Genomic DNA, 20,170 nt, shown 5'->3' with positions numbered 1-20,170 from the left:
CCGAATATCCAATTCTCCAGTGTTTTCATTCCTTAGCCCACTGCAATCGCAGTTTCTTGTTTTATGCTGATAGAAGTGGAACACTGTAAGGTCGTCGGCTGCCATACCCCATTCGTATCAAGGTACGAGTTGTGCATTCTTTTATGGGTCTTTGGGCAGCAATATTGTACTGGACTGTCAGTTGACTAACTGTAGCCATTCTGTTGCTCTGCACAATTCGTGTCAGGCTCTTTTGTCCTCTTTCATCAATGACTCGTTTTTGACCACTGGCCTGCATTGGCTGGATGTCCTTTGGGTGGTGGACCATTACTGATACACAAGGGAAACTGTTGAACGTGAAAAACCCAGCGGCGTTGCAGATCTTGACACTCAAACCGGTGTGCCTGGCACCTACTACCATACCCCGTCCAAAGGCACTGAATGGCATACATACGCAATCCATGTCTTAAAAATCCTTCTTTAAACCTTCTCCTCCCCTTCATCGACACTGATTGAAGTGGATTTGACAGGTGACATAAGGGATCATATTGTTCACCTGGTCAGTCTATGTCATGGAAAGAGCAGGTATACCTAATGTTTTGTCCACTCGGTATATATTTAGACACCTCCCTGCCCTTATGTTTAACATGAAGCTCTCCATTGACCGTGTAATTCATCAACCTAACCCTTTATTGCATACACATCTGAGGTTACTTCGATTAAAACAGAACACATGTTTTGCAATGAATTTAAGCAACAAAGTGCATCGATGGGTACAGTACTGTGAAGTAAAATCCCATGTTGCAACAGTAACTTTATATCACTCTAAGAAAAAAACGTACCTCTTACTCAACTTCCTCCTAATTCTAGATTTCACATTACCACAACGGAATAGCATAGTTACTGGTATGTGTGTGCCTGTGTGTTTACACATCCAATTTCAAAGTTAGTCTTGAGCGATCTGGCTGGCTAAAATAGCCATAATACTGCTAAATAGTAAAATAAATGGTTACCCAGATTATCTGCATTGACCCTATCTTGTTCTGACTCTATGGACCCTCACCAGACTATATATGTTTATATACACAGTGTATAGTATATACACTCAGTCTCACACACGATACTGACACACTCACACAAAACCCATACACATTCACATACACTACATACATACACACGCATACAAACACAACACACACACAACCACACAGTCTTGTTTAACTAACCTTGTGGGGGGACACAATTTATTCCCATTCACAATTCTATTTTACCTAACCCCAAAACTTAACCCTAAACCTAACCCTTAACTCTAACCCTAACACTAAATCTAACCTTAACCTTAAACCCCCTAGAATTAGCCTTTTCCTTGAACAGTTCAGAAAACATTCCATATACACACAGCAGTCTCAACTTAGCTCTATGGGTTTTATTCAGGGCCTTGGACCGTCTCTGTGGTCTGCATTTACTCTGTCTTTCATACACCAACTTTTCCATGGAGACCAATTAAAGTCATTCCAGCAGCTTACAGAAGAGTTCGGCCTACCTAGGACCGATTTTTATAGATTCTAACAAACCCAGACACGTTCTAGAGAAGCATAAAGATTGGGCTATCATCCAGTACCTGGAAACACTACAACTGTTCCTGATGACGTCTCAAAATCAAGAGTGTGTCACCAACAGTATTTCCCTTTTGTACCTGAACCTTGTTTCAATGGATGATTTATGACTCTTTGTACTTGAAAAGTACATGGGAGACAGAAATACCGGAGCTTATCTCAGATCAAGAATGGCGTGTAATATGTAATGAGGCACACTAATGACAACTCTGGGAGAGAATTTAAGTGGAAAGTGACTTCTAGATTTTTCAGAACCCCCAAACTTACAGCAACAGCTGGAATCACCACCACCAGCGAGTGCTCGAGGTAGTGTGGAGAACAGAAAGGTAACCACCATCATATATTCTGAGCCTGTCCAAGGTTGAGCAACTTCTGGGACTTGGTGTACAGGGGACCTGTGCAAAGTTTGAGGCAATAATCCCGCCAGATTTGAAGACCGCTGTATTGGGTGTTATACCTGCTGGTATCATAGGCAGGAAAAGTATTTATTTGTTACACATTCTGCTAACCGCAGCTGTTATTTATTTATAAATGGTCACCTATAGAAATCCCCCTTTTTTCTGATACCCCCCCCATCTCCTTTTTTCTTCTTCCTTTTTATATTACTGTCCTGTGTCTGCTTTATTTATGCAATAAGGCCCGAAGAGGTGTGGTATACGGCCTATATACCACGGCTACGGGCTGTTCTTTTGCACAACGCCATACGGAGTGCCTGGACACAGCTCTTAGCCGTGGTATATTGACCATACATCACAAACCCCTGAGGTACCTTATTTTTATTATAAATTGGATACCAACGTAATTAGAGCAGTAAAAATAAATGTTTGGTCATACCTGTGGTACACAGTCTGATATACCATGGCTGTCAGCCAATCAGCATTCAGGGCTCGAACCACCCAGTTTATAATGACGTTTTTATCATGAGGATTATTATTACTTACTACTCAATTGTAACTATTGCTGACATTACTGCCTTGTCCTCTTCTCCATTATTATTATTTATTCATTTTCTCTGTCTAGTATGACTCATGAGACATGTCTCATAGGTAATTCTGTTAGTTTGGTCTGTATTGTTATATATGTATTGAATATACACCATTTTTATGACCAATTACAATAAAAAATACATTTAAAAAACAGATGTTTGACTCCATTCCATTCCAGCCACGTTTGACTCCGTCCTCCTATAGCTCCTCCCACCAGTCTCCACTGACACACACACACACTTGCACACTCATCCTTTGCTGCTGCTACTCTGTTCATTATTTTACTATTATTGTTTATCTATCCTGTTGCCTTGTCATTTTACCCTGCCATCATGTACAGACAGTCTCTACCTCAAATGCCTTATAACTCTGCACATTGATGTGGTACTGGTACTTCCTGTATACAGCTTCACAGTGTGTATATTGTGTTTAATATTTGTATTATTTTTTAAACTCCACAGCGTTTGGGAAGGGCTCGTAAGCAAGCATTTCATGGTAAAGTCTACAGCCGTTGTATTCAACAAGCTCTCACAGTCTCACGTCGGAATTAGACGTTCATCTATGTTTCTCAAGCATCACATTTCGAAGTTGTTCCAAACATAATATTTCGAAGTGTTTAAGGTTAAGTTTAGGCATTAACTCTGAAATCTTAAGGTTAGGCAACTCCGAATGCTTAAGGTAAGGGTTAAGGTTTGGGATAGACTTAAAACTAAAATCCCCAAAACAACTTTCGATCAAGGGATTTGAACATGCAACCTTTTCCACCAGATGCGTACAACTGTCCACCATACCCGTCCACAACACCCTAGCAAAACGGAAACCTACTTGAAGCTTAAAGCACTCACTGTTGCCCCTAGTGGCCGGTTTCCACATCATCTCCTGATGTTCTCAGACATGGATGGACGTTGAATACTGACTTGTATCCCGGGTGACCTGGCTGGTTGTATTAGGCGCATGTGACAAATACAATTTCATTTGATTGATTTGATGTGATTTGACGCCAGCGTTTTTGCGTGTGCGCGCTGATGTGTGTGTTTTCTGAGGTCTTGCCGAATTTCTGACTGTTTCCTCAGTGTTGTTTGCAGTGCTGTTTCACCATGTTGCCATGAGGCTGTGTTAGCTAGAGTACAGGGGATTTAGACAATACTGATGTCCTGAAGTTTCATCACATTCTCAAACAGCCTGATTACTACCGTATGGACTGAAGTTACATCATCCCAGAATATCAAGTCCTCTGCCTGTACGCAGGTGTGTGTGTGTGTGTGTGTGTGTGTGTGTGTGTGTGTGTGTGTGATCAAAGATGTTTGCCAACCCATCTCATGACAGTGTAGTGAAATGTTAGGACATCTGTCTGTCTGTCGTTTAGCCCTTGGGGTCTGTGTTCGTGCCACCTCTCTTCTGTCATTTTATCTTGACTCTAATTGTCTCCCCCAACAAGTAACCCTGACTCATGTAACTCCTAACTACACAATACCTCTTCCTCAGTTCCTGTCATGTAAAGTTAGGTAACACTAAAGCGCCTTACATTCTGGGTGGTCAACAGGTTGTAGAGAGCAGAGCACAATCATTGTTTACAACATGAACACACACACACACACACACACACACACACACACACACACACACACACACACACACACACACACACACACACTCAAGGAGCTTCAATGGTAAACCAGGGGAATCCAGTTTTAAATAGCTTAATGTTTAGCACGTGTGTGCACATATTTGTGTGTGTGGGTGGTTGGGGTGTGTATGTTGAATTATTAACTTCCATTAGCTGTAAACGTCCAGGCAGCAGACCTGTCTGCGCTTACAGTAAGTCCGGGAATGAGTCAGAACTCACACATTGTCAGATAGCCACGGTCCACTACTACTTAACACATGTATCTTCAGGTGGGGTAACACAGTCTGATTCACTGCCGATTATAGACATTCCCTGCTTTATATAGGCCATGACCATCTCATGTAGGTCAGATTATATTGCCACAATGACGCTGTTGTAAGTGATCTAATCTGTTGGCATAATGCAGGTGCACATGAGGTTACCTTAGATAAGAGACTGTCACTCAGACAGATGGACAGACTGTCAGACAGACAGTGTCACCTGTCTAGAGGTAAGAGTCCACCTGTACGTATCAAATTTAATTGGTCACATAGACAAGGTTAGCAGATGTTAATGTGAGTGTAGTGAAACGCTGTGTGTGTGTGTGTGTGTGTGTGTGTGTGTGTGCACACAGATGTATAGAGATGAACTTTGACCTGTGTGGTGATGAGACAGTAAACGTTCTGTCTGACTGGCGGTCACATTATAGATATAGGACACTCAATCCATTATGCCTTCAAAATAATACATCATTCATAATGCCATCTAATAATGACGTCCACTTCCATAACTCCATATTTATAGATTACATACATGATGTCAGACAGTGAAAGCATGTAGTCCTGTCTCCTGATAACATCAAACATTCAAAACATTCCATCTATGAGTCACTTACTGAGTCACAGCATCCATAATGTGAGCTCAGCTAGCCGCATGACTTGTGGGTTTCCTGTAAGGAAATGAGGGGATATGGTGTAGTACACTGCCCCCCGGTGGCCACTGGGTGTAAATGCATCTGTGTTGATTTAATTATCAGGGAACGTAGTCAAATGGTCTCCTCTAGCCCAAACCTCTCCTCGAGTAGCCCCAGCCAGTGCACTTCATTAATGTATTCCAGAACTAAAACACCTGATTCAAATGGTCACCTAATCATCAGACCCCTCATTAGTTAAATCAGCTGTGTTAGTTCTGGGATTCGTCAAATACATGGACAGGCTGTGGGTACTCCAGGAGAGGTTTGTGAAACACTGCACCAGAAGATACAGACAGTTTGATCACCTTTATAAAAACAGTATCTTATCAAACTATTTCAAAGGGCAGACCTTTCTAAACATTTCAAATCTACATTTATAGTCCAGCTTCTGTTCAGCACTCTGTACATTGGAGCTCTACATTAAAATGCTTGCCATCCCCATCTCAACCCTTGTTGGTGTGACATGGTTGTCAAGTGAAGACTGTACCTTGGCCAGTGGCAGGAAATAGTTTGCTGCTGTGTCTAAATGGATTATGGGTCAGTGACGGATCGCTCGCTCTCAGATTAGTCTGTCTGTCCCAGGGTACCACAGCGCTGGGGAGAGAGATGGTGGGGCGGCAGGGTGAGGCAGAGAGAGATTTTTCGGAATGAGGAAGATACATTAGGGAGAGAGGGGGGAGGGTAGGAAGGAAGGGGGGGGGGGGGGGGAGAAATCAAGGGAGGGAGGATAGAGCCATATATGCATAGACAGTAGGTTACAGGTAGGTGAGTGAGGGAATTAATGAGTCAGTCTTCCACTATGCTGCCCTCCACTGGAGAGAAAAGGCACTGCTATTGATCTGCCCGGTGAATGCACAGAACTGTTGTGGTACTGTATCTATCTATCAAGGAAGTACTTTATCTAATCACAGATTAATCATAAATGACCTTTATAGCTGGTGAGATGATAGCACATTCTATCACAGTGTAACACCAGGATCCCTGTTGCAGATGGAAAGAGCAATAGTAACGTTGACCTGTTTGTCAGTCTCTAAGAGGGTAAGGCACAGGAAGGAAAGAGTGGGAGAGAGAGGCAGGAAGATCGCGGTTTTAGTATTTCAACTAAATTCTCATTCTCCTCGATCTCTGTGACATAAACTCATGCTTGAATGTAAATACGTAATGGGACATGTATTTACAAAAATCCTATTTTAATGTACAGGATAAAAAACAAATAATTACTGCTGAATCTAGGCATCTATCATAATTTAGTCACAGCGATCACATGCCTCTGAAGTGCAATTATAAAACACAGTATCATGTAAACATAAACCATTCATTTATCCATGTACATTGAAATCAACCACTCCACCGTCCGATAGTGTGACAATCTACCTGGATCTGAGCAATGCCAATGGAAAAACAACACATTTTAATATACTACGCTAACTGCCTAACCGTGGCTTTTTTAAATAAAACTACAGATACACTCAGAATTAAATATAAAATGTCTCAGTAAATGGTTAAAGTTGATTGAACAGACACTTATGTGCAGGTATAAAACAGACACTGTTGAATAACAGGTTATGAGTACAATACAACAGTCTCAGTATTCCACACAATCTGGGCAATCGGGTAGTGACTCCTAAAGTAGTCTGTACACCAACAGGAGGTTGGTGGCACCTTAATTTGGGAGGATGGGCTCGTGGTAATGACTGGAGTGGAATCAGTGGGATGGTATCAAATACATCAAACACATGGCTTCCAGGTGTTTGATGCCATTCCATTTGCTCTGTTCCGGCCATTATTATGAGCCGTCCTCCCCTCATCAGCCTCCACTGCTGTACACCTTGGCTGTATAAAAGAGCTGAGATGTTATTGACGGGTTGTGGATACGTTATTGATCTGTTAGGTAAGTGTCCTTGACTCCTGTCTGTGATATGTTGTCGTAATGAGTAATTGATGCGTTGTGAATAGGTTGTCAGAAGGTAATAGATGGGTTCTGAATATGTTGCTGGTACAGTGGGTTGTTGATGGATTGTGAATATGTTGCTGGTAGGTTGTTGTAAGGTTATTTATTGCAGGTCAGGGGCCTTTGATGTGGCCCATAGCTGGGTTGACGAAGGAGAAGTTGTTAAACATGGTTTGGTCCACACTGTTCATGAGGGTATGATCTGCACACGACAACATGGGTTTCTCATTGATAAACTCCTTGTCAAAGTTACTGACGTCACTTGGGGATTTCTGCATGGACAGGAGAGAGGGGAGAGGTTACAACGCACACCCACACAGCGAGCACACACACATGCATACAAATGCCGACGTAAACAAACACACTCGCAGTCTGAGGATGTACGTACCACAGTAGGCCTGAAGGGCGGCGCCACCTCTCGTTTCTCCAGAGCGTTCCAGTCTGTGTCTTTGAAGAAGGAGTGTTGACGGATGTTCCCCTTCACACCCAGCCTCCTCTCCGGCTCCCTCACAAACAGCTATAAAACAAACACACCATAAAGTTGAAGTCGGAAGTATACATACACTTAGGTTGGAGTCATTAAAACTCGTTTTTCAACCACTCTACATATTTCTTGTTAACAAACTATAGTTTTGGCAAGTCGGAAGGGACATCTACTTTGTGCATGACACAAGTAAGTTTTCCAACAATTGTTTACAGACAGATTATTTCACCTATAATTCACTGTATCACAATTCCAGTGGGTCAGAAGTTTACATACACTAAGTTAACTGTGCCTTTAAACAGCTTGGAAAATTCCAGAAAATGATGTCATGGCTTTAGAAGCTTCTGATAGGCTAATTGACATAATTTGAGTCAATTGGAGGTGTACCTGTGGATGTATTTCAAGGCCTACCTTCAAACTTAGTGCCTCTTTGCTTGACATCATGGGAAAATCTAAAGAAATCAGCCAAGACCTCAGAAAAGAAATTGTAGACATCCACAAGTCTGTTTCATCCTTGGGAGCAATTTCCAAACGCCTGAAGGTACTACGTTCATCTGTACAAACAATAGTACGCAAGTATAAACACCATGGGACCACGCAGCCGTCATACTGCTCAGGAAGGAGACGCGTTCTGTCTCCTAGAGATGAACGTATTTTGGTGCGAAAAGTGCAAATCAATTCCAGAACAACAGGAAAGGACCTTGTGAAGATGCTGCAAGAAACAGGTACAAAAGTATCTATATCCACATTAAAATGAGTCCTATATCGACATAACCTGAAACGCCGCTCAGCAAGGAAGAAGTCACTGCTCCAAAACCGCCATAAAAAAGCCAGACTACGGTTTGCAACTGCACATGGGGACAAAGATCGTACTTTTTGGAGAAATGTCCTCTGGTCTGATGAAACAAAAACAGAACTGTTTGGCCATAATGACCATCGTTATGTTTGGAGGAAAAAGGGTGAGGCTTGCAAGCCAAAGAACACAATCCCAACTGTGAAGCACGAGGTGGCAGCATTATGTTGTGGGGTGCTTTGCTGCAGGAGGGACTGGTGCACTTCACAAAATAGATGGCGTCATGAGGAAGGAAAATTCTGTGGATATATTGAAGCAACATCTCAAGACATCAGTCAGGAAGTTAAAGCTTGGTCGCAAATGGGTCTTCCAAATGGACAATGACCCCAAGCATATTTCCAAAGTTGTGGCAAAATAGATTAAGAACAACAAAGTCAAGGTATTGGAGTGGCCATTACAAAGCCCTGACCTTAACCCCATAGAACATTTGTGGGCAGAACTGAAAAAGCGTGTACAAGCAAGGAGGCCTACAAACCTGACTTGGTTACACCAGCTCTGTCAGGAGGAATGGGCCAAAATTCATCCAACGTATTGTGGGAAGCTTGTGGAAGGTTACCCGAAACGTTTGACCCAAGTTAAACAATTTAAAGGCAATGCTACCAAATACTAATTGAGTGTATGTAAACTTCTGACACACTGGGAATGTGATGAAAGAAATTAAAGTTGAAATAAATCATTGTCTCTATTATTCTGACATTTCACATTCTTAAAATAAAGTGGTGATCCTAACTGACCTAAGACAGATAATTTTTACTAGGATTATATGTCAGGAATTGTGAAAAAGATGATTTTAAATGTATTTGGTTAAGGTGTATGTAGACTTCTGACTTCAACTACAGACACACACACACACACACACACACACATCAGGACAGAGGACGCCTAGGTCACAACCTCCACTCCAATGGGAAAAAGACATCAGAGCACCCTCATGAAAGGTAACCAATCCCACGCAGACACACACAGTACAGGTCACATCCATCCCAACCGTCAATCATTCATGTTGATGTATGTAATCTGGTGCATAGTGGACAACGTTGGCGTAGTTCATTCGTAGTGGCATTGCAGTGAGTGGACCAAGTTGTTGCATTGAGTGAGACCTTGATGAGGATGTCTCGTGCGTCCTTGGCCAGCCATTGGGGGTAACAGGGGTCATCTGTCCTGATGGACTGGAACAGTTCCTCCTCATCGCGACCATGGAATGGAGACTGTCCAATCAGCATCTCGTACAGCAAGACCCCGAACGACCACCAGTCTACTGAGCTGCCGTACTTCTGCCCCAGCAGAATCTATAAAACCATGACCGTTCAGTTCAACATGACAACATCTTTTCATCATCATCATCACTTCATGTTGTTTATCTAAAACCAGTACATTAGACGGAGATGGTATGTCATTGATTAATGATACAAATCAATGAGATCAGAATTGAGTGTGAGAAACATTAAGTTCCTGAAGGGAACATTTCTATTGGTTGTACACCTTTTAAAGGTTGCAATGCTGATAGTAAGAGTGTAGATTCCTATAGTGATGGTGAACATTCAGTCACCTCTGGGGCGATGTAATCAGGTGTTCCACAGAAGGTGCAGGTCCGCGTTTCTCCCTCCATGTTCTCCTTACACATCCCAAAGTCTGCTATCTTTATATGGCCTTCTGAGTCTAACAACACGTTGTCCAGCTTCAGATCCCTATAGACAATGCCTTTGGAGTGGAGGAACTGGAGCCCACAGATAATCTCAGCAGCATAGAACCTACAGCCAGGGGGAGGATAGAGGTGATGTGAGGAGAGAGGGATTGGGTGGAGTGTGTGTGTGTGTTTGTGTGTGTGTGTGTGTGTGTGGTAGACATAGCCTAGTTGTGTGTAAGGGTTAACTTACGTAGATCTCTGCACGTCAAACTTGTGACAGTTCTGGATGTGGAACATGAGGTCACCTCCGTTCAGATACTCCATCACAAAGAACAGGTTCTCCTGTCACACACACAACACAGTCATATCAACAAAACCTGTGGTTTGTTTGTGTGTGTGTGTTGAGTGCGTGTGTGTGTGTGTTACCGTGGTCTGGAAGGTGCAGTGGAGGTGTGTGAGGAAGGGGTGTTCCCAGGCCAGGGAGAGTACTCTCCTCTCCACCATGGTACACTCCACATCATCATCCAGCAGAACCACGTCCTTCTTCAGAGCCTTCACCGCAAAGAACTCTCTACTGCTCTTCAGCTCGGCCAAAAACACCTAGCAACACACACAGATGATACGCACATGTAGGAAATCACTGTCTTCAGCTATTCAGGCTTGTCAAATGGAGGTGAAAGATCCGTCAGGCAACGTCTAAGTACAATCAAGAAGTCTCTTCAGTACACTGGATCCAGGAACACAGAGCATGGCTAGAACATGTTCAAAGACCAAGCAACACAAATCACACTTTTATATTTTTCGGTTTCATAGCATCACATCACCATGACTATGACATTTTAGAAAAATTATTCTGGTATAAATTACCAAAATTACCATAGATTACCAGCAAATATACTTAGATAAATTAATGGTAGTTTTTCAAATCAAATCAAATTGTATTTGTCTTGATTTGATTTGAAAAACTACAGTTAATTTATCTAAGTATATTTGCTGGTAATCTATGGTAATTTTGGTAGTTTACACCGGAATAATTTTTCTAAAATGTTTTCACTCACAATATTTTTTTTTCTTTAGCTTAATATCTGTGTCCAGGTTGTCCATGAGTTTCTAGTGGATAGACCGAATGATTCAAGAGAAAACAGCCTGATTCATGAAAAAAGCATCTAATCAACAATGACATAATTTCAAATTGACTCTGCAACTCTTCCAACTATTGACTTTTTTCACAATTGCCAACAGTTTGGCACCAACACATTTGCAATAAAAACATATTGACAGAGTAAAATAAATAAAAGTGTGTAAAAATGTAAAGGATATATTCTACTGAAACACTCATATTTAACACCAATGGTATTGACTAAGTTGATGGGTTATATTTAGGATAATGTTTTAAAGCTTTGTCATTCTAGTTTGTTTATTCAAATCGTCTTAATTGATTATTTTAAAATCCAGAACATTTTCAAAATTCTGGTGGTTTCCCTTTGTAACCCTAACTATGACTAAACATTATTGGTAACACTCAGGTAGTGGCCAATCAGTGTCCAAAACACTACCCTATTGGCGTCCATTCTAGCAAAGTTCTAGTACATTCTGGATCTGGAACATTCTGACCAGCATGTTTACAGGTCCAAACATAATCATCACAACACCAACATATTAGTATTAAGGTTATCTTACTCCTCAAGGTAGGCTCTCTTCCTATCACAATACACTCCCACAAGCAGGGTCAAGATGGCAAGCAGGCCCTCTCCCACTGCTAGAAACTTCTGCTTAGGTCATGCTGACCCAGGCTCACAGGCTTGAGTATAATAACAGAATATACACTGAGAATAACAAACATTAAGAACACCTTCCTAATATTGAGTTGCACCACTTTTTGCCCTCAGAACAGCGTCAATTCGTCGGGTCATGAAACTCTACAACGTGTCAAAAGCGTTCCACAGGGATGCTGGCCCATTTTGACTCCAATGCTTCCCACAGTTGTGTCAAGTTGGCTGGATGTCCTCTGGGTGGTGGACGATTCTTGATACACACGGTAAACTGTTGAGCGTGAAAAACCCAGCAGCGTTGCAGTTCTTGACACACTCAAACCGGTGCGCCTGGCACCTACTACCATACCCCGTTCAAAGGCACTTCAATCTTTTTTCTTGCCCATTCACCCTCTGAATGGCACACAGACACAATCCATGTCTCAATTCTATCAAGGCTTAAAAATCTTTCTTTAACCCGTCTCCTCCTAATGGTTTGTACACTCAGTGTATGTTCGTTCACAATGCAATCCCTGTAAATAATAAAGTACACTTTCATCCGCACGGTTTCCATCAGTTAGAGACACATCACCATAAACTGAGACAAGACTTGGGCTTGATAAATGTCCTAGTTATCAATGGACTGAGAAACTGGTTGTGGGTTCAATTCCCACGAGGGACCAGTACGTCAAATAAAAAATGAAAATCTATGTACTCGCTCTGGATAAGAGCGTCTGCTAAATGACTAAAATCTAAACGTCAATGTAAACTCATTGTATGTTATAGAAACACTAGACCCATGTTGGTGATATGTCTTAAGCCCAGATAGACAACGTATACCCCCAGGGCTCACTAGGTGCAGTGGTTTCCCTCTCTCTGGTACCTTGCCGAAGCTGCCTTTGCCAAGCATCTTGTGCAGGATGAAGTTGTCCAGGGTGAACTTGTGAAGGTGTTCTTTTCTGGGGACGGCGTACAGCGTCTCAGGCTCCTCCATCACAGGGGCAGGCATGTCCCCCTCCGCTGGGGTGTCCCACGATATCCCCTGCTGCTCTGGAGAGGGGGGGAGAGGTGGAGAAGGGGAGATAGTAATTTAGTCCTATTAAGTCTCAAGTTGACCACAAGTCCTCACAGTTGCATGAATGACCAGGTTGACCATGTGTGGTCTCCTTACCTTTTCGCCCAGCGGTGGCTGCGATCGGGGGGAGACCTGCCACTAAACCTGAAGGTTCCCGCACCACCCCTGCCTGGCCCACACCCACCGGCCCGCCTCGACTATAGATCTCACTCTCTCTGGAGCCCCTGGCCTATAGGTAAATGCATAGACACATGTAACAATTAATAACATATCGCAATGCTACAGTATCTGTATAACAGGCAGGGATAGATTCCTTATTTACAATCAACATACATTTTTGTAATATTTTTTTATGCAAAACACTTTGGAGCTATTGTGGATCTGTCGGACAGCACTGACTTCCTAACCCCTCGACCCCTGAACTCTGACCTGCTGTTTAGTCTCGATCGTGGCCAGGGCTTCAGCCATCAGTTTCTGGTTGACTCCACACAGGTTGGCCACCTTTTTCTGGCACTTGTGATGAACGTTCATACCGCAATCTGCATGGGCAACACACGTGGTTACACAGTCTACAGACACAGATGGAATGGGACGAGGAAATCAATACATTTTGTTATGTGGGCTCCTGTAATAGTGAAATAGGGAATTATGTGAAAAGGTATGGTGCAATATAATGGTTTGATAGGGTACTGTTATAATTTGAGTTGGCAATGGTATGATGTGATTGTGTAATGACAGTGATGTGATGTTATAATGTGATCAGGGTCTCTTCCACAGGAGGTTGGTGGAACCTTAATTGGGGAGGATGGGCTTGTGGTAATGGCTGGAGCGGAATAGGTGGAATGGTATCAAATACATCACACACATGTTTTCCATGTATTTGATGCCATTCCATTTGCTCCGCTCCAGCCATTATTATGAGGGGTCCTCCCCTCAGCAGCCTCCTGTGGACTGTCCTCTCACCCTCACACTTGAGTCCCTGCTTGGCCAGCCCCCACAGCAGCGTGCCACAGTGTTCACAGAACGTGGGGCTCTTGTAGTTGTACACCTTAAACCTGTGGGGCATGTCGATCTTAAAGCGCTCCTTGTGGATCTGCAACACACAGCAAACACACTCGGTCACCTGAGCACGCCGCACTACAACCGTTTGTTGCGACGGAAATATGACACAGGAAGTAGGCAACAACTGCTTTGGACGTTTTAGGGAAGTAAAATCCCTGGGATAAAACTGTACTTTTTTTCTCTGTCTAGGATCGGTGAGTACTGGTCAATCAAGTAAACAGTGAGTACGGTAACCACAGAGCTGTCTGCTTCGAAGAACCAACCCACTATCTCAGTGTGTACTGTGAGAGAGTGTGAGTTAGTCAATGTGTACTGTGAGAGAGAAGAAGTTACAGTCAGTGTGTATGCGGTTGACTTTAATCAACAATAAACAAGTGTGTTACCTATGAGCTAAACCACAGTCACCAGAAGCCCAGATAGCCCAGAAGCCCAGATACACTGCATGCCAGTCTGTCTGCATGCAGTCTAAGAGGACCTCCAGTCATTTAAATTGAGGCTCCTCATGTCACAAACAACAAGACTAAGTGGACACATCACAGTTTACTGCCACTATTATTGGAACCCTAGCAACTAAATATAATGACAAATCCAAGATGCTCCAAAATGCTCAAGATCACTTATTGTCATCGTTGTATAGAAACGGACTACAATGTACAGGCCTACCATGGTCTCTTTGCTGTTGATGGCCGACCCAGTGCACTTGGCGATGATTTTGTCAATGCATTTCTTGTGGATGGCTGCGTTGCACTCTGAAAGACCAAGGATGGGGGGATGAGAGTGTACAGGAGAGAGGACGGAGGAGTGTAGGGATAGAATATGGAATAGGTAGAAGATGAGGGGAAAGAGAGAGCAGAGATACTCACGTCGACACTGATAACCCTGCTTATTCAGACCCCTGTGGGGAAAAGAAACACAACATGAACAGGAACCAGGAAACCAACACTGGATGATGTGGATAATGTTTCAATAGAAATACTGTAGTGTTTGTTTCAGAGGGACAATGAAAAAAATAGAGAGGATCTATGTGAATGATGTCATCACGATATACTATTTGCACTCCAATTTAATAGGTTTTAAATAAAGTTAGGTTGTGATATACATCCTGTACAGACGGAAGGTGTACTTGGTTTTAAATAAAGTTAGGTTGTGATATACATCCTGTACAGACAGAAGGTGTACTTGGTTTTAAATAAAGTTAGGTTGTGATATACATCCTGTACAGACAGAAGGTGTACTTGGTTTTAAATAAAGTTAGGTTGTGATATACATCCTGTACAGACAGAAGGTGTACTTGGTTTTAAATAAAGTTAGGTTGTGATATACATCCTGTACAGACAGAAAAGGTACTAGGTTTTGAAATGGGTTTCCATGGCCGAGCAGCATCAAGCAAGCTTACGATAACCATGCGCAATGCCAAGTGTCGGGTGGAGTGGTGTAAAGCTCGGCGCCATTGAACTCTGGAGCAGTGGAAACGTGTTCTCTGGAATGCTGAATCACTCTTCACCATCTGGCAGTCTGACGGACAAATTTGGGTTTGGCGGGTGCCAGGAGAACGCTACCTGCCCCAATGCATAGTGCCAACTGTAAAGTTTGGTGGAGGAGGAATAATGGTCTGGAGCTGTTTTTCATAGTTTGGGCCAGCCCCCTTAGTTCAAGTGAAGGGACATCTTAACACTACAGCATACAACTACATTCTAGACGATTCTGTGCTTCCAACTTTGTGGCAACAGTTTGGGGAAGGCCCTTTCCTGTTTCAGCATGACAGTGCCCCGTGCACAAAGTGAGGTCCATACAGAAATGGTTTGTCGAGATTGGTGTGGAAGAACTTGACTGGCCTACACAGAGCCCTGACTTCAACCCCATCGAACACCATTGGGATGAATTCGAACGGCGACTGCGAGCAGTGCCTAATCGCCCAACATCAGTGCTCGACCTCACTAATGCTCTTGTGGCTGAATGGAAGCAATGTTCCAACATCTAGTGGAAAGCTGACTGACCAGGTGACCAGGTGAATCCAGGTAAAAGCTACGATCCCTTATTGATGTCAACCGTTAAATCCACTTCAATCCGTGTAGATGAAGGAGAGGAGACAGGATTTTTTTATTTTTTTTATTTTATTTATCCATTATTTTACCAGGTAAGTTGACTGAGAACACGTTCTCATTTGCAGCAACGACCTGGGGAATAGTTACAGGGGAGAGGAGGGGGATGAATGAGCCAATTTTAAACTGGGGATTATTAGGTGACCGTGATGGTTGAGGGCCAGATTGGGAATTTAGCCAGGGTACCGGGGTTAACACCCCTACTCTTACGATAAGTGCCATGGGATCTTTAATGACCTCAGAGAGTCAGGACACCGGTTCAACGTCCCATCCGAAAGACGGCACCCTACACAGAGCAGTGTCCCCAATCACTGCCCTGGGGCATTGGGATCTTTGTTTAGACCAGAGGAAAGAGTGCCTCCTACTGGCCCTCCAACACCACTTCCAGCAGCATCTGGTCTCCCATCCAGGGACTGACCAGGACCAACCCTGCTTAGCTTCAGAAGCAAGCCAGCAGTGGTATGCAGGGTGGTATGCTGCAGGGTGGTATGCTGCTGGCATAAGGATAAAGAAGGATAAAGAAGTATTTTTAAGCCTTGAGACAATTGAGACGTGAATTGTGTACAGTATGTGCCATTCAGAGGGTGAGTGGGCAAGACAAAAATTAGGTATGGTAGTAGTTGCCAGGATCACCGGTTTGTGTCGAGAACTGCAACGCTGCTGGGTTTTTCACCCTCAACAGTTTCCTGTGTGTATCAAGAATGGTCCTCCACCCAAAGGACATTCAGTCAACTTGACACAACTGTGGGAAGCATTGGAGTCAACATGGGCCAGCTTCCCTGTGGAACGCTTTCGAGACCTTGTAGAGTCCATGCCCGATTAATTGAGGCTGTTCTGAGGGCAAAAGTGGGTGCAACTCAATATTAGGAAGGTGTTCTTAATGTTTGGTACACTCAGTGTATAGTGATTTGGCTCAGTGGACATACCAGACAAACTCTTTACAGACGGAGCAGAAGGTGGGCTGGGGGAAGAAAGTGGCGCTGAACTCGTGACATTTGACCTCGTGGACCTTGGCCTGTTTAATGGCTCCGCGTCGTGCATGGAGGGCAAAGACTCCCGGATCCCTGTCTCTCTCTCCAAATCCATCTCCCTCACCTGAACCTGTGGCGTCTGGGAAACAGGCACACACACATGAAAGTTATGTACAGCGCATAGTCTTGTCACAGTTAAAAGACAGAGGAAGAGGAAGAGAAAGAGAAATATTTGCACGCATGATAGGAATGTCCCTCTGCCAGTCTGTGTGCGTGCGAGTGTGTGTGTGTGTGTGTGTGTGTGTGTGTGTGTGTGTGTGTGTGTGTGTGTGTGTGTGTGTGTGTGTGTGTGTGTGTGTGCGCAACGACAGAGAGATAGAGAGAGAAAGGGTAAAGGTGAATTTCTTTATATTTGTGAGTAACGTAATTGAAAGGGCTAAATGATCAGATGATTAGTACTGGAAAATCAATGGACCACGCGTTCTGAGTGCTGCTCATGAGTAGTTGTAGACTTTATATATAGACAGACGTCTGAGAGGTTTCCTCACGCCTGTTACAACATGACTTTATAACCCTTCAGAGCGTGTTAATAAGACCCCAACAAGAGAGGGCACTGACAGAAACTATGGGGAAAAGATGGGGTTCTGGAATGGTTGTAACCACACAGGAACAGACATACGCAAACATTAGGAAGTCTACAATGGTTCTGAACCCTCACCACTCTTCTCCAAGTAGTATCTGGCCTCCATGAGTAGACGACCCTGTGGCTTCAGCTCCACCTGAGAGAGAGAGAGAGAGAGAGAGAGAGAGAGAGAGAGAGAGAGAGAGAGAGAGAGAGAGAGAGAGAGAGAGAGAGAGAGAGAGAGAGAGAGAGAGAGAGAGAGAGAGAGAGAGAGAGAGAGAGAGAGAGAGAGAGAGAGAGAGAGAGAGAGAGAGGAGAGAGAGAGAGAGAGAGAGAGAGAGAGAGAGAGAGAGAGAGAGAGAGGAGAGAGAGAGAGAGAGAGAGAGAGAGAGAGAGAGAGGAGAGAGAGAGAGAGAGAGAGGAGAGAGAGAGAGAGAGAGAGAGAGAGAGAGAGAGAGAGAGAGAGAGAGAGAGAGAGAGAGAGAGAGAGAGAGAGAGAGAGAGAGAGAGAGAGAGAATGTATTCAACTGTAAGAGAGAGAGAATATGAGACAGATATATCCCCATATCAAATTGTGTGGACACAACACATTCCCATCTCTCCAACCCTAAGGCAGTGGACCCCCCTGTTGTCTTACCCAGATCTCCAGCTTGCCGTTCTCCTTTTTGCAGCGTGAGGCCAGGGTGTCCAGCTGCACCATGGCTTCAGACTTTAGCTCAGCGGTTTTGTCCTTCACCACCACATGCATGACACGGCCCCGGTGGACATGAGCGTCAAACGTGCTGCTCCAGGGGGGGTACATGGTGGGCTTCTTCTGCTTGTACACCTGGCCCTTCTCTGGAGGGGTAAGGGTGTGCATGTAAAGGGGGGAGAAAGACAGGTAAAAACAGACAAGAATTTTGACATTAGTCTATCTGTCATTAGTCCTACATTTTTCCTGACATGTGACCTGACCAGGAGCAAAGAGTGGTCTGTCTCTACCACAGGAGGTTGGTGGCATCTTAATTTGGGAGGACAGGCTGGTGGTAACGGCTGGCTTCCATGTGTTTGATGCCATACCATTAGCTCAGTTACGGGACATTGTCACGCCCTGGCCTTAGTATTATTTGTTTTCTTTATTATTTTAGTTAGGTCAGGGTGTGACATGGGGTATGTGTGTGTTTGGGGGTATTTATATGGTAGAGGTGGTGTTGGTGGTAGTGTATGGGTTTGTGTTGAGTGTATGTATCTAGCTGTGTCTATGGGTGTGTAGTTTTCTAGGAAAGTCTATGGTTGCCTGAATGGGTTCTCAATTAGAGACAGCTGGTTTCGGTTGTCTCTAATTGGGAACCATATTTAAGGCTGCCATAGGCTTTAGCTGTTTGTGGGTCATTGTATATGTCGACGTAAGTAGTTTGTGTGTGCACTTGCGTTTGAAGTTTCACGATCAGTTGTTGTTTTTGTTAGTGTGGTTTAAGTGTTTCGTGTTCATCTTCGTCGTTATAAATTAAAGAAGATGTATTCATATCATGTTGCGCCTTGGTCCTCTCATTCATGTCAACACGATCGTGACAGACATTGTTATAAGCCGTCCTCCCCTCAGCAGCCTCCTGTGATGTATAACTTTCACTTTCACTTCAAAGTATTTTTCTTCTGCCATTTAAATGTAACCTTTATTTAACTAGTCATTTGACAGGCATTCCATTCCAGAAATGCATGTTCCTGCCATAGAATGCTAATTCTATCACTGTCTGCTCTGGACAGAGACAAGGCTACCAGCTGTTGTCTATACTGAAAATAATTTCCCTCTGACAGGGAAAAACTGTCAAATTCTCCCCAGACAGACAGCTCATATGTTTCATCATGTTTCCAAACCGCCTTTGGCATGAGAGGTCGATACTTTTTGCTTTAGAAGTCCCACGCAGCTCTGAGTAGGCTTTTGTCGGCCCAAGTCACGATCAGTTCCTCTGTTTTTCTCTCTGTAGCGGTTAAGTGACATTTGACTGAGGTGTTGCTTTCATTTTTCTGTTAGGTGCTTCAGCCACAGTGGAGTTAAGAAACGAGTATGAGTCAGTCACAGCTCGGTAGTAAGGACTCCCTTAAACTACTCTGACTCCAGACCCGAAACACTCCTCCTCAGTAAGGTGTTCCGTTCAATTTCCAATTGCTCTATGGGCACAACTGAATGCAATCAGTTTGCAGCTGCTTGTAGGCTAGCTAGACCAACAGTGGAATATTAGTGGTAAACGTCATACTGTACTGCTATGTACTTTCATCTGGGCCTTTTGATGGCATGGCAAAAAGCAGTCCAGAAATCAAATTGATTTGAAATGAAACTGAATAACACAGGTCTTCCTGTGAACTAATACACCCACGCACACATCTCTCGCACACACACACACACACACACACACACACACACACACACACACACACACACACACACACACACACACACACACGCAGACACACGCAGACACACGCAGACATCCACATGCAGACACACGCACACACATACACATGCAGACACACG

General features: G+C 43.7%; 1 protein-coding gene across 2 annotated transcripts in view; it reads right to left on the bottom strand.

The window, feature by feature from the left end:
- Window positions 1-6,333: 6,333 nt before the first annotated feature.
- Window positions 6,334-20,170, bottom strand: part of LOC129865195 (protein kinase C theta type-like) — a 24,550-nt gene continuing 10,713 nt past the window's right edge. For both annotated transcript variants that reach the window (XM_055937758.1, XM_055937760.1), the window contains exons 3-17: window positions 18,296-18,495; window positions 17,755-17,815; window positions 16,992-17,175; window positions 14,827-14,858; window positions 14,627-14,712; window positions 13,865-13,994; window positions 13,331-13,440; window positions 12,998-13,130; window positions 12,710-12,876; window positions 10,502-10,675; window positions 10,326-10,417; window positions 9,998-10,199; window positions 9,549-9,737; window positions 7,500-7,628; window positions 6,334-7,383 (exon numbers count right to left, since the gene is read on the bottom strand). In XM_055937758.1, coding sequence (XP_055793733.1) covers window positions 7,225-7,383; window positions 7,500-7,628; window positions 9,549-9,737; window positions 9,998-10,199; window positions 10,326-10,417; window positions 10,502-10,675; window positions 12,710-12,876; window positions 12,998-13,130; window positions 13,331-13,440; window positions 13,865-13,994; window positions 14,627-14,712; window positions 14,827-14,858; window positions 16,992-17,175; window positions 17,755-17,815; window positions 18,296-18,495 — 2,048 coding nt within the window. In that variant the 3' untranslated portion in view covers window positions 6,334-7,224. The remainder of the gene's footprint in view (window positions 7,384-7,499; window positions 7,629-9,548; window positions 9,738-9,997; window positions 10,200-10,325; window positions 10,418-10,501; window positions 10,676-12,709; window positions 12,877-12,997; window positions 13,131-13,330; window positions 13,441-13,864; window positions 13,995-14,626; window positions 14,713-14,826; window positions 14,859-16,991; window positions 17,176-17,754; window positions 17,816-18,295; window positions 18,496-20,170) is intronic.

Source organism: Salvelinus fontinalis, chromosome 11, assembly GCF_029448725.1.
Source record: "Salvelinus fontinalis isolate EN_2023a chromosome 11, ASM2944872v1, whole genome shotgun sequence".
Taxonomy (NCBI): domain Eukaryota; kingdom Metazoa; phylum Chordata; class Actinopteri; order Salmoniformes; family Salmonidae; genus Salvelinus; species Salvelinus fontinalis.
Note: the sequence above shows the minus strand (reverse complement) of the source record. Positions and strands in the feature narration are given on the sequence as shown.